This window comes from Trichomycterus rosablanca, chromosome 9 (assembly GCF_030014385.1).
Source record: "Trichomycterus rosablanca isolate fTriRos1 chromosome 9, fTriRos1.hap1, whole genome shotgun sequence".
In the NCBI taxonomy this organism is placed as follows: Eukaryota; Metazoa; Chordata; class Actinopteri; order Siluriformes; family Trichomycteridae; genus Trichomycterus; species Trichomycterus rosablanca.
The window spans coordinates 33,280,619-33,295,463 of record NC_085996.1 but is presented as its reverse complement, the minus strand read 5'-3'; the positions used below and the strand labels follow the sequence as shown (position 1 = coordinate 33,295,463).

General features: G+C 40.5%; 1 protein-coding gene across 1 annotated transcript in view; it reads left to right on the top strand.

The window, feature by feature from the left end:
* Positions 1 to 14,845, top strand: part of LOC134320089 (MAM domain-containing glycosylphosphatidylinositol anchor protein 2-like) — a 312,736-nt gene that overhangs the window by 277,747 nt on the left and 20,144 nt on the right. Inside the window, exons 12-13 of the mRNA XM_063001391.1 lie at positions 7,648 to 7,668; positions 12,010 to 12,165. Coding sequence (XP_062857461.1) covers positions 7,648 to 7,668; positions 12,010 to 12,165 — 177 coding nt within the window. The remainder of the gene's footprint in view (positions 1 to 7,647; positions 7,669 to 12,009; positions 12,166 to 14,845) is intronic.

Genomic DNA, 14,845 nt, shown 5'->3' with positions numbered 1-14,845 from the left:
GATTTCTGACAGAGGAGTCCAAAGAATAATCAGAAGAGTTGTCCAAGAGCCAAGGGCCACTCGCGGAGAGCTTCAGAAAGACCTGGAATTAGCAGGTACAGTTGTTTCAAAGAAAAGTATAAGTAATGCACTCAACCGCAATTGCCTTTATGCACGCTCACCGCACAAGACTCCATTTCTGAAGAAATGTTAAAGCTCGTTTAAAGTTTGCTGCACAACATTTGGACAAGCCTATTAAATACTGGGAGAATATAGTCTGGTCAGATGAGACCAAAATTGAACTCTTTGGATGTCATAGCACACACCATGTTTGAAGGAGAAAAGGCACTGCACATCACCCCAAAAACACCATACCAACAGTGAAGTTTGGAGGTGGGAACATCATGGTGTGGGGCTGTTTCTCAGCATATGGTACTGGTAGACTTCATGTAATTGAAGAAAGGATGAATGGAGAAATGTACCGAGACATTCTTGATAAGAATCTGCTGCCATCTACCAGGATGCTGAAGATGAAACGAGGGTGGACATTTCAGCAAGACAATGATCCCAAACACACAGCCAAGGAAACCAAGAAAATAAAGCTGCTAGAATGGCCCAGTCAATCACCCGACTTGAATCCAATTGAAAATCTATGGAAAGAACTGAAAATCAGAGTTCATAGAAGACGCCCCCGGAACCTTCATGATCTGAAGACAGTTTGTGTGGAAGAATGGGCCAAAATCACACCTGAACAATGCATTTCCCTGTGTCATTTCACTTTATTACACATAACTTAATTTTTGGACTTATTTGTTTTGACTGCTTTATATGTGTGGATTACTTGGGTTGTTACCAACATCTGGTGAAAATTTCATGTCAATAGTCCCATCAGAAGTATATTTACTGAGAAAAATGTTGATGCGTTCAATACTTATTTCCCCCGCTGTATGTATATGTATATATATATATACAGTGTATCACAAAAGTGAGTACACCCCTCACATTTCTGCAGATATTTAAGTATATCTTTTCATGGGACAACACTGACAAAATGACACTTTGACACAATGAAAAGCAGTCTGTGTGCAGCTTATATAACAGTGTAAATTTATTCTTCCCTCAAAATAACTCAATTTACAGCCATTAATGTCTAAACCACCGGCAACAAAAGTGAGTACACCCCTAAGAGACTACACCCCTAAATGTCCAAATTGAGCACTGCTTGTCATTTTCCCTCAAAAATGTCATGTGACTTGTTAGTGGTACTAGGTCTCAGGTGTGCATAGGGAGCAGGTGTGTTCAATTTAGTAGTACAGCTCTCACACTCTCTCATACTGGTCACTGAAAGTTCCAACATGGCACCTCATGGCAAAGAACTCTCTGAGGATCTTAAAAGACGAATTGTTGCGCTACATGAAGATGGCCAAGGCTACAAGAAGATTGCCAACACCCTGAAACTGAGCTGCAGCACAGTGGCCAAGATCATCCAGCGTTTTAAAAGAGCAGGGTCCACTCAGAAACGACCTCGCGTTGGTCGTCCAAAGAAGCTGAGTGCACGTGCTCAGCGTCACATCCAACTGCTGTCTTTGAAAGATAGGCGCAGGAGCGCTGTCAGCATTGCTGCAGAGATTGAAAAGGTGGGGGGTCAGCCTGTCAGTGCTCAGACCATACGCCGCACACTACATCAAATTGGTCTGCATGGCTGTCACCCCAGAAGGAAGCCTCTTCTGAAGTCTCTACACAAGAAAGCCCGCAAACAGTTTGCTGAAGACATGTCAACAAAGGACATGGATTACTGGAACCATGTCCTATGGTCTGATGAGACCAAGATTAATTTGTTTGGTTCAGATGGTCTCAAGCATGTGTGGCGGCAATCAGGTGAGGAGTACAAAGATAAGTGTGTCATGCCTACAGTCAAGCATGGTGGTGGGAATGCCATGGTCTGGGGCTGCATGAGTGCAGCAGGTGTTGGGGAGTTACATTTCATTGAGGGACACATGAACTCCAATATGTACTGTGAAATACTGAAGCAGAGCATGATCCCCTCCCTCCGGAAACTGGGTCGCAGGGCAGTGTTCCAGCATGATAATGACCCCAAACACACCTCTAAGACGACCACTGCTTTATTGAAGAGGCTGAGGGTAAAGGTGATGGACTGGCCAAGCATGTCTCCAGACCTAAACCCAATAGAACATCTTTGGGGCATCCTCAAGCGAAAGGTGGAGGAGTGCAAAGTCTCGAATATCCGCCAGCTCCGTGATGTCATCATGGAGGAGTGGAAAAGCATTCCAGTGGCAACCTGTGAAGCTCTGGTAAACTCCATGCCCAGGAGAGTTAAGGCAGTTCTGGGAAATAATGGTGGCCACACAAAATATTGACACTTCAGGAACTTTCACTAAGGGGTGTACTCACTTTTGTTGCCGGTGGTTTAGACATTAATGGCTGTATATTGAGTTATTTTGAGGGAAGAATAAATTTACACTGTTATATAAGCTGCACACAGACTACTTTTCATGTCGTGTCAAAGTGTCATTTTGTCAGTGTTGTCCCATGAAAAGATATACTTAAATATCTGCAGAAATGTGAGGGGTGTACTCACTTTTGTGATACACTGTATATATATATATATATATATATATATATATATATATATATATATATATATATATATATATATATATATACACTCATCAGCCATAACAATAAAACCACCTCCTTGTTTCTACACTCACTGTCCATTTAATCAGTCCATTTTATCAGCTCAGTTTTTTAACCTGCTTTCACCCTGTTCTTCAATGGTCAGGACCCCCACAAGACCATCACAGAGTAGGTATTATTTAGGTGGTGGATCATTCTCAGCACTGCAGTGACACTGACATGGTGGTGGTGTGTTAGTGTGTGGATCAGACACAGCAGCGCTGCTGGAGTTTTTAAATATCGTGTCCACTCACTGTCCACTCTATTAGACACTCTTACCTAGTTGGTCCACCTTGTAGATGTAAAGTCAGAGACGATCGCTCATCTATTGCTGCTGTTTGAGTTTATCATCTTCTAGACCTTCATCAGTGGTCACAGGACGCTGCCCACAGGGCGCTGTTGGCTGGATACTTTTGGTTGGTGGACTATTCTCAGTCCAGCAGTGACAGTAAGGTGTTTAAAAAACTGCTATGTCTTATCTACTCATACATGCACAACACACACTAACACACCACGACCATGTCAGTGTCATTGCAGTGCTGAGAATGACCCACCACCCAAATAATACCTACTTTGTAGTGGTCCTGGGAGAGTCCTGACCATTGAAGAACAGCATGAAAGGGGGCTAACAAAGCATGCAGAGAAACAGATGGACTACAGTAGAACTACAAAGTGCTTCTATATGGTAAGTGGAGCTGATAAAATGGACAATGTGTGTAGAAACAAGGAGGTGGTTTTAATGTTATGGCTGATCGGTGTATACAGACGTACAGTACAACGAAATTCTTTCTTTGCATATCCCAGCTTGTTTTGGAAGTTGGGTTCAGAGCACAGGGTCAGCCATCGAAACTCTACGTTGCCACCGGTTTGCTGGGCGCCATCTAGCAGGCATAATTGGCAGTGCCTGCAGCAGATACGTCTCTGCTAGGGTGGGAAGACCGAACTATGTGGGTGGGGTCTTCAAATGCTGTGTAGGGACCCTGATTGGCAGATAGAAAGGCGCCTGTGCAGAGTGTATAGGTGCAAAAGTGTGCCGCTAAGGGCTGCGTGTGGGCCGGAGGAGGCGTGAGCAGCAATATACACACCTTGACTGCAGTCAGGGATCCCCCAGCAGCGGAAGACAAATTGACTATGCTAAATTGGGGAGAAAATGGGAGTAAATGCATAAATAAATAATTTAAAAAACATCTTTTTGGATCTCTCTTTGTATATTGTGGCACTTTTGTTGCTACACAGTTGGGAGAAAATATTTTTTATTACTGCTTTTATCATTTTTGTCGAATGGTATGGCTAAAAACACTTCAACTTGGTCATTAAAGGGGGTCGCCACATTCTTTTGTCCATAAGCCTTTATTGTACTTGCATATTGTATGTTGTGACCTCAGGAGTAAATTATAGATGAAAAACTGGATAATGAGATGGAAAATGAATCTAACAAGCATGTCCAGGGTTATTACTGTTAATTACTTTGTTCCCAAATTTTGAAGGACGAGGTCATTAACAGAAGGTTATACTCATAACACAGTTCACGTTCATTTATTCATTGTCTGTTTTACCACTGCATTATCCTGGACAGGGTTGCAGTGGGTTTGATTTATTGGGAGAAAGGTTGGAAACATGCTGGACAGATCACTGGTTCATCACAGGGCAGACACATTCATGCTTAGGACAGTGTTTAGTAGCTCCAGTGTGCCTGACTGCACGCCCGGTTCACATTTAATGCACTACAAAATGTTTCTGGATGAGATGACCATCCTGATCACACAAAAGAACTAGCTGAGATTCAACCCTGTTCTTTAAGGGATGATTTGTATGAATTGGCTGTTAAGAATACACAGTGTCCTGTACTAACAAGTTCATACATTTGCACAACAACAGTGCCGTCATCATGAACAAGCATTTAAAAAGTAGAATGGGCCATAGTGGTTTTGTCAAATGATTCTGCCTCCCAAAAAAATCTGTTTTTTGGACTGTAAGTGCTGTAACAGTCAGGAGAAAAGGTCAAGAAGCAAAATCGATTTACCCTTAAAGCAGAAGTTTACAGATTAGGACAAGAAGTGATGTAGTAAATACAATAAGACCACCAGTGAACGTTTCAATTTAGCTTTTTTTCTATTTTTTCTATTCCTTTGTCTGGAGTCATACCGCTTCCACTAACCCTAACCCAACCTTAACCCATCCACTTATCCCTTCCACTAACCATAACCCCCTATACTTATCTCCTCCACGAACCCTAACCCAACCTTAACCTTTCCACTCATCCCTTCCACTAATTCTAACTCAACCCTAAACTTCCCACTTATCCCTTCCACTAATTCTAACTCAACCCTAAACTTCCCACTTATCCCTTGCACCAACCCTAGCCCTTTCACTAATCCCTTTCACTAACCCTAATACTTCCACTTATTTCTTCTAATACCCATTTTGCTTTTCTCTTCCACTTAGACCAACCCTTCCACTTATCCCTTCCAGTAACCCTAAGCCTTATACTTATCTCTTCCACTAACCCTTATACTTATCTCTTCCACTAACCCTAACCCTTTCACTTATCCCTTTTACTAGCCTTAACTCTTTCACTTATCCCTTCCTCTAAACTTGAAGCTCGGCTGCATGAACAACGATTGCCTGTTGTTCATAGGATTGGGGCAAGCCCGATCATGGGTCCTCATAACTGGTGCAATTATGACCCTTCTGGCTGATTGATGGTGCTTGCACAGGGCTGAGGAATAATGTTGATCAGGGTGTGGCTCTCCATGCACAGTGCTGATCGGTATATATGAACTCAACTCAGGTGAATGTAGTCTGTACTGAGCATGTGTCGGAGGGGGCATGTGTCAGTTGAGAAGTGTCCTCAGTCGGCGGTGGAGGATGCAATCAGGGTAATTAGACACGACTAGATTAGGGGAGAAAATTGGGGGGGGGGGGAATAAAAGAAAATGCAAACTGGAAGTATTTTCACTAGTGGTCTCAGACTATTAGCCTCTCCTGTAGCACTTTATACTGTGTTTTATACTGATTCTCAAAGTACTGTCAGGGTTTAATGAGCACATGCACCAGCAAGCAGAAAACATAGACTTTAAATCTTAACCAATTATCTTTTACATGAGTTTGCTTTGTGAAAAAGATTTTTTATTAGCTATTTTAATGCAGTAAATTAAAATCAAGTTTTCTCCAGGACCCTGAGCATTTCATAAATCATGCCTGAGTAACAAAGTTTGGGGGTTAAACTGATGCGCCACATTCATTCACCCTGGCAGGAATCGATCATCAAAAAGCCCATGCATCTTCTTGACAGCTTAGATTGTATTTACTCTCTGAAAGAAATTACTGTGAGCTATCTGACTTATTGAAACAAACAGCGTTTAGTAGCATTGACCTTTAGCTTGTTTTCTGTGACTGTAGCCTTTTTTTTATTAGCAGAGTGCACTGAATATTGAGCAGGAGTTGCTTAGAAATGCCTGACTATTCTCTTGTACATGCATGGCATGGACATGCATTACTCCTGACTGTATGTATTATGAGTAGTGCACAGTATGTCAAGCTGTCACATGATAACAGCAAGACTGATTCATTATGATAAATTATTGATTCAGTTCTTCATGGCCTCAATGTTGTGTACATCTGAAATCAGAACAGCACTTTTAAAACACTTTGAAAAGCTTAATGGTGCCTTAGTGGGTTTCACTGTCGCCTCACAACAAGGTCCTGGGTTTGATTGCCAGGTCCAGGTCCTTTCCGTGTGGAGTTTGCATGTTCTCTACATGTCTGCGTGGGTTTTCTCCAGGAGCTCCGGTTTCCTCCCACAGTCCAAAAACTTGAAGTGAGGTCAATTGGAGACACTAAATTGTCCATGACTGTGTTCGATATAAAGAGTTGAACTGATTAATCTTGTGTTACTAGTAATTATTTGTCCTGTCATGAATGTAACCAAAGCGTGTAAAACACGATGTTAAAATCCTAATAAATAAATAAATATTCTAAGTTGCTTCAACCAACTAGCTTAATTTTCTCATCATACTGTAGCTACAACTGCTGCTAGTGCAACATGATAGAGCAGCTTGATGCTTCTGAAGAGGAAAAAGCATGAGCCCACAAAGAGAGGAATCCAATTCACCCCCAACCCAAACAGCAACTCTTGGACTCTTGGCCATAGATGGTTACATACACAAAGGTGTTCAGTGGGGTTAAAATCAAGGCCCTGTGAAGGACACTGGAGGTTCTCACACCAAACTCACCAAACCATGCCTTAATAGACCTTGCATTGTGCGGGCGGCATGGTGGCTAAGTGGGTAGCACTGTCGCCTCACAGCAAGAAGGTCCTGGGTTCGATCCCCAGGTGGGGCAGTCTGGGTCCTTTCTGTGTGGAGTTTGTATGTTCTCCCCGTGTCTGCGTGGTTTTCCTCCAGGAGCTCCGGTTTTCTCTCACAGTCCAAAGACATGCAAGTGAGGTGAATTGGAGATATAAAATTGTCCATGACTGTGTTTGATATAACATGACGTTAAAATCAAACAAACAAACAAACCTTGCATTGTGCACAGGGGCACAGACATGTTGGAACAGGGAAGGGCCTTGGAAGCATATGGAAGAAACTGCGTTTGAACTTAACAATTAGCAGGGATGTCACTGTCAGTTAGGAACAATGGGTTACTCTGATTTATTAGGAGAATAATTATGTATAATTATGTATACATTTACATTTTCAGCATTTAGCAGACGCTTTTATCCACTGCAACTTACAGTTATGACTGAACACAATTTTGAGCAATTGAGGGTTAAGGGCCTTGCTCAGGGGCCCAAGTGGCAACTTGGCAGTGGTGGGGCTTGAACTGGCAACCTCTTAATTACTAGTCCAGTACCTTAACCACTGAGCTATCACTGCCCTATATGTATAGATCTAGACTATTTGCATGGATTTTGATCTCTCAATTCATTATAATAATAATAATAATAAAAAATTTTTCTCTTTACAGCTCCCATCAATCCACATCTAAGTAAGTATTCTTTTTATTTTTTTCCAGTAAATTTTGTAAAAAGTTGTATCCAGTTACACCCTCCAAAAATCTTGAGCCAAAAGGCTTAAGGTTATTGTGGCTTCTTTGTTAGTAATTAAAATTGACCAATACTGGTGAACTTTCTGTGTCCAGATACTTAAAGCGGGTTTGACTGCAGTAATTAATAAGTATTACAGTGGAAATGTTTAGGATGATTTGTACAGATCACACAAAGTGGATCGTACATTTTTACGAATCAGTAGTGTTACTTGGAGCCATTTTAAAATAATTAAGGTCTCAAAATCTTGTTTACAAGCATCTGACCATGAGTATGATGTTAACGTAGCAGCTGTCTTTACCAAGGTTGGTGAAATAATAAAAAGATCCTCAGAGAGTTTTTTTCTAAATATACACAAGTCTCTGTAGACACGTCTGTCATAAATTAGAAGCTGCTGAAACGAAGACATCACTGTCCACAATCAAGTGAGCTTAATATCACCATGGGCATGAAATCAAGAAAGAATCACCTGCTTCAAGTTTGACACCTTGAACCTTAAATGTAGTGGAGAAGTGTTAAGGGAAGATTAGATTAGACTTTATTATCCACAATGGCCAGAAGATTGCTGAGAGGAAATAAGCAGAGACATTTAAACCCAGCAACACTGCACCCACTGTCAGACATGGTGGTGGTGGTTTTATGCTGCCTGTTAAACTGCATTACAGAAAGTGGCTGAAATACTAAGGAAAGAAGATTACCTTAAAATTGCATTTGAGTGTTCCAGTGGGACAATTATCCAAAACACATCAAAACTGGTTTTAGAATAGGTAGATCAGCCAAAAGTCTTTAGACACTTTAAATCATTTCTTCATAGGAAAGAATCAGTTGCAGTAATCAGTATGACAAAATACTGTCATCCCTTCTATACCTACCCTTATAAATATATCAAGCTCCACTGATGTCAAAAAAATATCACACCCAAACTGCACAGTGCACATTTTTATTTTATAAATGATATTTTCTTTACATCATTGTGCAATTTTTAAATTTAGTTACATTTTATTATGAAGTCTTCTACTTTATTTCTTGGAATGCCTTGCTCCCATAATATTAAAAAATAACACAATATAAATAACAATATTTAGAATCAAGGACCACTCGGTATGCACGCAAACACACACAAACAAAAGTGTTTAAATAAGATTCAATGAATTGAACACAGCTGATGCTGAACTGAATCAAAACTCCGGCAATGGTGAGCATGAGGACCGATCAGGATTGGCTGACCGGGGACATGTGATAGTCACGTGAGAGTCCGTGGGAGCATGGGAATTGTAGTCCATGTTGTTGGAGGCAGGGAGAGAGTTGGTACATGTGACAAAATGCCGCCCTTAAACCCCAAATCTGAGGAAAAGTTGGCATTTGATGTTGGCATTGTTTTAAAACTACAGTGTATCACAAAAGTGAGTACACCCCTCACATTTCTGCAGATATTTAAGTATATCTTTTCATGGGACAACACTGACAAAATGACACTTTGACACAATGAAAAGTAGTCTGTGTGCAGCTTATATAACAGTGTAAATTTATTCTTCCCTCAAAATAACTCGATATACAGCCATTAATGTCTAAACCACCGGCAACAAAAGTGAGTACACCCCTAAGAGACTACACCCCTAAATGTCCAAATTGAGCACTGCTTGTCATTTTCCCTCCAAAATGTCATGTGATTTGTTAGTGTTACTAGGTCTCAGGTGTGCATAGGGAGCAGGTGTGTTCAATTTAGTAGTACAGCTCTCACACTCTCTCATACTGGTCACTGAAAGTTCCAACATGGCACCTCATGGCAAAGAACTCTCTGAGGATCTTAAAAGACGAATTGTTGCGCTACATGAAGATGGCCAAGGCTACAAGAAGATTGCCAACACCCTGAAACTGAGCTGCAGCACAGTTGCCAAGATCATCCAGCGTTTTAAAAGAGCAGGGTCCACTCAGAACAGACCTCGCGTTGGTCGTCCAAAGAAGCTGAGTGCACGTGCTCAGCGTCACATCCAACTGCTGTCTTTGAAAGATAGGCGCAGGAGTGCTGTCAGCATTGCTGCAGAGATTGAAAAGGTGGGGAGTCAGCCTGTCAGTGCTCAGACCATACGCCGCACACTACATCAAATTGGTCTGCATGGCTGTCACCCCAGAAGGAAGACTCTTCTGAAGTCTCTACACAAGAAAGCCTGCAAACAGTTTGCTGAAGACATGTCAACAAAGGACATGGATTACTGGAACCATGTCCTATGGTCTGATGAGACCAAGATTAATTTATTTGGTTCAGATGGTCTCAAGCATGTGTGGCGGCAATCAGGTGAGGAGTACAAAGATAAGTGTGTCATGCCTACAGTCAAGCATGGTGGTGGGAATGCCATGGTCTGGGGCTGCATGAGTGCAGCAGGTGTTGGGGAGTTACATTTCATTGAGGGACACATGAACTCCAATATGTACTGTGAAATACTGAAGCAGAGCATGATCCCCTCCCTCCGGAAACTGGGTCGCAGGGCAGTGTTCCAGCATGATAATGACCCCAAACACACCTCTAAGACGACCACTGCTTTATTGAAGAGGCTGAGGGTAAAGGTGATGGACTGGCCAAGCATGTCTCCAGACCTAAACCCAATAGAACATCTTTGGGGCATCCTCAAGCGGAAGGTGGAGGAGCGCAAAGTCTCGAATATCCGCCAGCTCCGTGATGTCGTCATGGAGGAGTGGAAAAGCATTCCAGTGGCAACCTGTGAAGCTCTGGTAAACTCCATGCCCAGGAGAGTTAAGGCAGTTCTGGGAAATAATGGTGGCCACACAAAATATTGACACTTCAGGAACTTTCACTAAGGGGTGTACTCACTTTTGTTGCCGGTGGTTTAGACATTAATGGCTGTATATTGAGTTATTTTGAGGGAAGAATAAATTTACACTGTTATATAAGCTGCACACAGACTACTTTTCATTGTGTCAAAGTGTCATTTTGTCAGTGTTGTCCCATGAAAAGATATACTTAAATATCTGCAGAAATGTGAGGGGTGTACTCACTTTTGTGATACACTGTATGTCAAAATCAAATTAAATTACTTTTATTGTCACATTAACACAGGTGTGAAAGGTGAGTGAAAATCTTAGGTGCATAGTCCCTCACAGTTGTAATACATATTAAATACAAAATATACACATTTACTTACATACACAAGCACCATCTGTTCAATATATACAGATTTAAGCTATTAATATACAGATATACAAAAATGGCAGTATGCTATACTGTGTATTTGTGGTTTAAAAAAGGAAATGAGGAATGTAAAGGTACACAGCAAGATATGTAGGGAGTAGAATAATTCCTGTATATGCAGGTGTGGTGAATGTGTGTTAAACCAGTTGTCCCCAACCACCGGGCCAGGCCCGCCGTGGGTCATTTATTACCGGGCCTCACAGAAAGAATAAATAATTAGAGATTGCTACAAGAGCAATTAAATATTCAATACTCTTCAAGTGTTATTGTCCTCAATCACCATTAGGTGGGAGCAGCGTCTCATTGCATTGAAAAAAAGCTCAGGATTCACTCTGATTTTCCATTCTATTTTAAATCCCCCCGCCCTGCCCTGTCTGTGAAATTATATCTTATATGAAACTGGTCCGTGGTGCAAAAAAGGTTGGAGACCGCTGTGTTAAACAACACATGTATTCTAAATTTGTTGCTCTTTAATATACTGTAGTAGAATTACATTTTACAATAGATTACATTTTGGACTGTGTATTGAGTAATCAGTCACAAATAGTTTTCCGACTATCCTTTATCTGCTATTCTGCAAGTCCTCCATACCTCTTCCCAATGATGATATAAAAGGTGATTTTTATTATTCCATATGATCTCTTGTGGGCGTTGCCAGCTAGGCTAGAATCCCACATTTGAAACCGTAGGCATAAAAGTAGGAAAAGAGTCACGAGTCAAGCCTCTGAAGGTCTTAAACAACAGGCTGAGATCCACTGCTGAGTGCTACCTTGGTAAAAACATCTCCCTCCATTTTGAAGGTCACCACTCCTCGCTGCTCACAGCTATGTTGGAATAAAATCAATGAATATTTATTGTGAGCCACTCAAGTGGAATATCAATAGCACCTGAGCAATACCGCAGAAAAAGTGGGCAGGGTTTTAAACAGTTCGACCGGGGCTTTGAGTGTTTTATGGATTGGTTTTGTTGCGAGGGTTTTGTCAATGTATTTAGGAAGTTTCTGTTAATCTATCTAACTATTTAGCCACCTACTCTGGTTTGAACTACTAAGAGTACTTACTTTTTTTCTGATCAGGGGAGTTTCAGTGCAGTTTTGAGGAGGAGCCCATCTGCATGTTCACTCAGGACAAGAATGACAATTTTGATTGGACCAGACACAGCGCAGCCACACGGGACACCAAATACACTCCAAACACCGGGCCCAGTGCAGACCGCAGCGGCGCAAAACAAGGTATGTTAAAAAGGGTTTTACATCAATTAAAATAGATTAAGATAAAGTGTAAATCAAAAAATTAAAATATTACAAGTTCCTAGCTTCAATTGCTACCTAACTAGTACCTTATTCTTTTTTTATAAGTAAATATTTATTCATTTTACTGTCTAGGAATTAGGATTATATAGCTATTATCTAACCTCAAAAAAAAATTATAACGCAGGAGTTAGTGATAAACTATGTGTATACATTTCATTATTCTGTTGGCGAAAACGGAACGTTGACTTTCACCTTTACCTTGTTGGAACTGTGTGCTCTGACCTCACCTGTGGTCATTCGTCAGCAATTAAAAGTGTGCTAATGTCAAAGGCTTTGTTTAGACTCAGCCTTTAATTGGCTAATTAGCTTTGTTTTCAATAAAGTACATACATTGAGTAAATCCGGTCAGTGCAGTTATGAATTGGAATATTAGTTTTTATTAAACAATCACTTTTACAAACAGTGTGGAAAAAATAGCATCTTCAAGGAGTCAATGTCGTATTTTATACAGCTTTTATTGGCCAGTGAATCCTGCAACCAGCCAGTATTTGTTAGTAATATAAAGATACTAATTGTTCTCGTTTTAAAGTAGGTTTTTTTTGCCATAAGTAGACTAGTGCAACCATACTTTATGTATTATATGCTTTTGTATTTATTCTTACAATTTTATGACAATCAGTTCTGGACTGCAAGCAGGCCAGTCTAGCACCCACATTTTTATTTGCTAACAATTAGAATGGGTCATTTATTATAAATTGATGTTTATTCACTAATGCCTAGCCTATTTACTGTAGCAAGCCTTTGCACATAAAGAGCTAGGCCTATTCATTGCATTACATGTTGATTATTAATTTTTTTTTCCTCTATTGTTCCAACTACATCAGACTGCATAAACAATAAAGCTGGTGGGCCGCTCAGGTGGCGCAGCAGTAAAAACACACGCTGGAACCAGAGCTGGGATCTCGAATACATCGTATCGAATCTCAGCTCTGCCTGCCGTCTCTCTCCCATGACTGGTGCAATTACTACTCTGCTGGCTGATTGAAAAGAGCTGCACTGCACTTGTCAAAGTGTAGGTGATAAGATGCATACGGTATGCTGCCCACGTGTTGAAGTGGGCGTGGGTTAGCTTCGTTCTCCTCAATCAGAGCAGGGATCGGCATTGGTGGGGAGGAAACATGACACAATCTGGCAATTGGACACACTAAACGGGAGAAAAAGGGGAGAAAATGCATAAATAAAAAAATATATATAAGACAATAAAGCTGGTGCATACCATAAAATTTACAAATGACCATTTTTGTTTTTATTTGCATTTCACATAATGTCCCATCTTTTCTGGATTTTATGTTTGTAGTAGCAGTAATAGTGATGTACAAGAACACATCAGCCAGCGCTTTAGTGTATTATTGTTATGTTTGCTTTGTTTCTTGTTTTGTACATGTTTGAAGAGTTAATTGTGGCTTAGCTAAATATATTTTAAAGTAACTATCCTGACAAAGAAATGGTTGTATACAATGTCTTTGCTTATCAGTTTTGGTGTATGCCCTCCATTAAAATATATGACTTGTGTTCTTGTGTGGATGGAAAAATGTCTTACCAATGCACAGACTTTAATACTGTGCTGAATTTGGTATGTATGGTGGTAAATTCCACACAATACTTAACCCTCTGTACATGTGCATTCATCATCAGCTCTGCAGTCATTAATGTTTCATCCTTCATTTAGCCTGTAAGAGGTGTGATGCATTTAAATAAACTAATCAGCCACTCTGAACCAACTGCTTTGAAATTCCAAGTGCCAGATTCAGCAGTTTAATTTGGATGAAATTCAGTTGTTTGGATTAGGCTGGGAAAATTTCCCCAACAGAAGATGATGGTTTTGAAAGAGACTTAAAAGAGGAAATCGCTTGCCAGTTACAACAGGGCTTCAGACTGCCTTCCTTTATTGACAAATTCACAAAGAGGCTTTTAATAGAGAGGGGAAGAGGAGGGAGGGGACATCTGAAGAGAGGAACACTGGCGATCATCGCTTTTATGGGAATGCAGTAGCAGCTGATGGCATAAATAATACATTTGCTTTAATCATCCTGATGGCTCGGAAATGTCTGGAATTACATTACCATTATGAGTCCTCCAGGGCTTTTAATTATTCTGTATTTAAATAAGCAACCGGATACATTTGCTTTACTTATGACCAGAGTCATTTGGACAATCTGTTTGGATGTAGGCATATACATTTGGCAAAGAAATATAGACACTATGAGCCTCTTCCACATGGTTTTGTTGGCATGTTGGTTTTTGGAAGATTTCCTGGGTTCTCTTATTTTTGATAATGTTAAAAAATGAAGATGGTGATCCCATGATTCCTTCAAACTGTGCATAGAGAAATGTTGTTCTTGAACTATTGGACTGTTCTCTCACAGATTTTTTATTAGAAGTGGTGAATTTTTACACTGAACATTTTGCTAATGTTTCATTTATACCCAATTATGACATCATATCTGGTTTTAGATATTCCACAGTATCATGCAGTATTCCTGGGTTAAATTTGCTCTGTTACCAACTTTGGACCATGCACCTGCAAGTATAGAAAAAGAACCCTAATGCAAAATGCTTGAACAAGGTAGAGCTAAACAGCCACTATCAAAAAATGTCA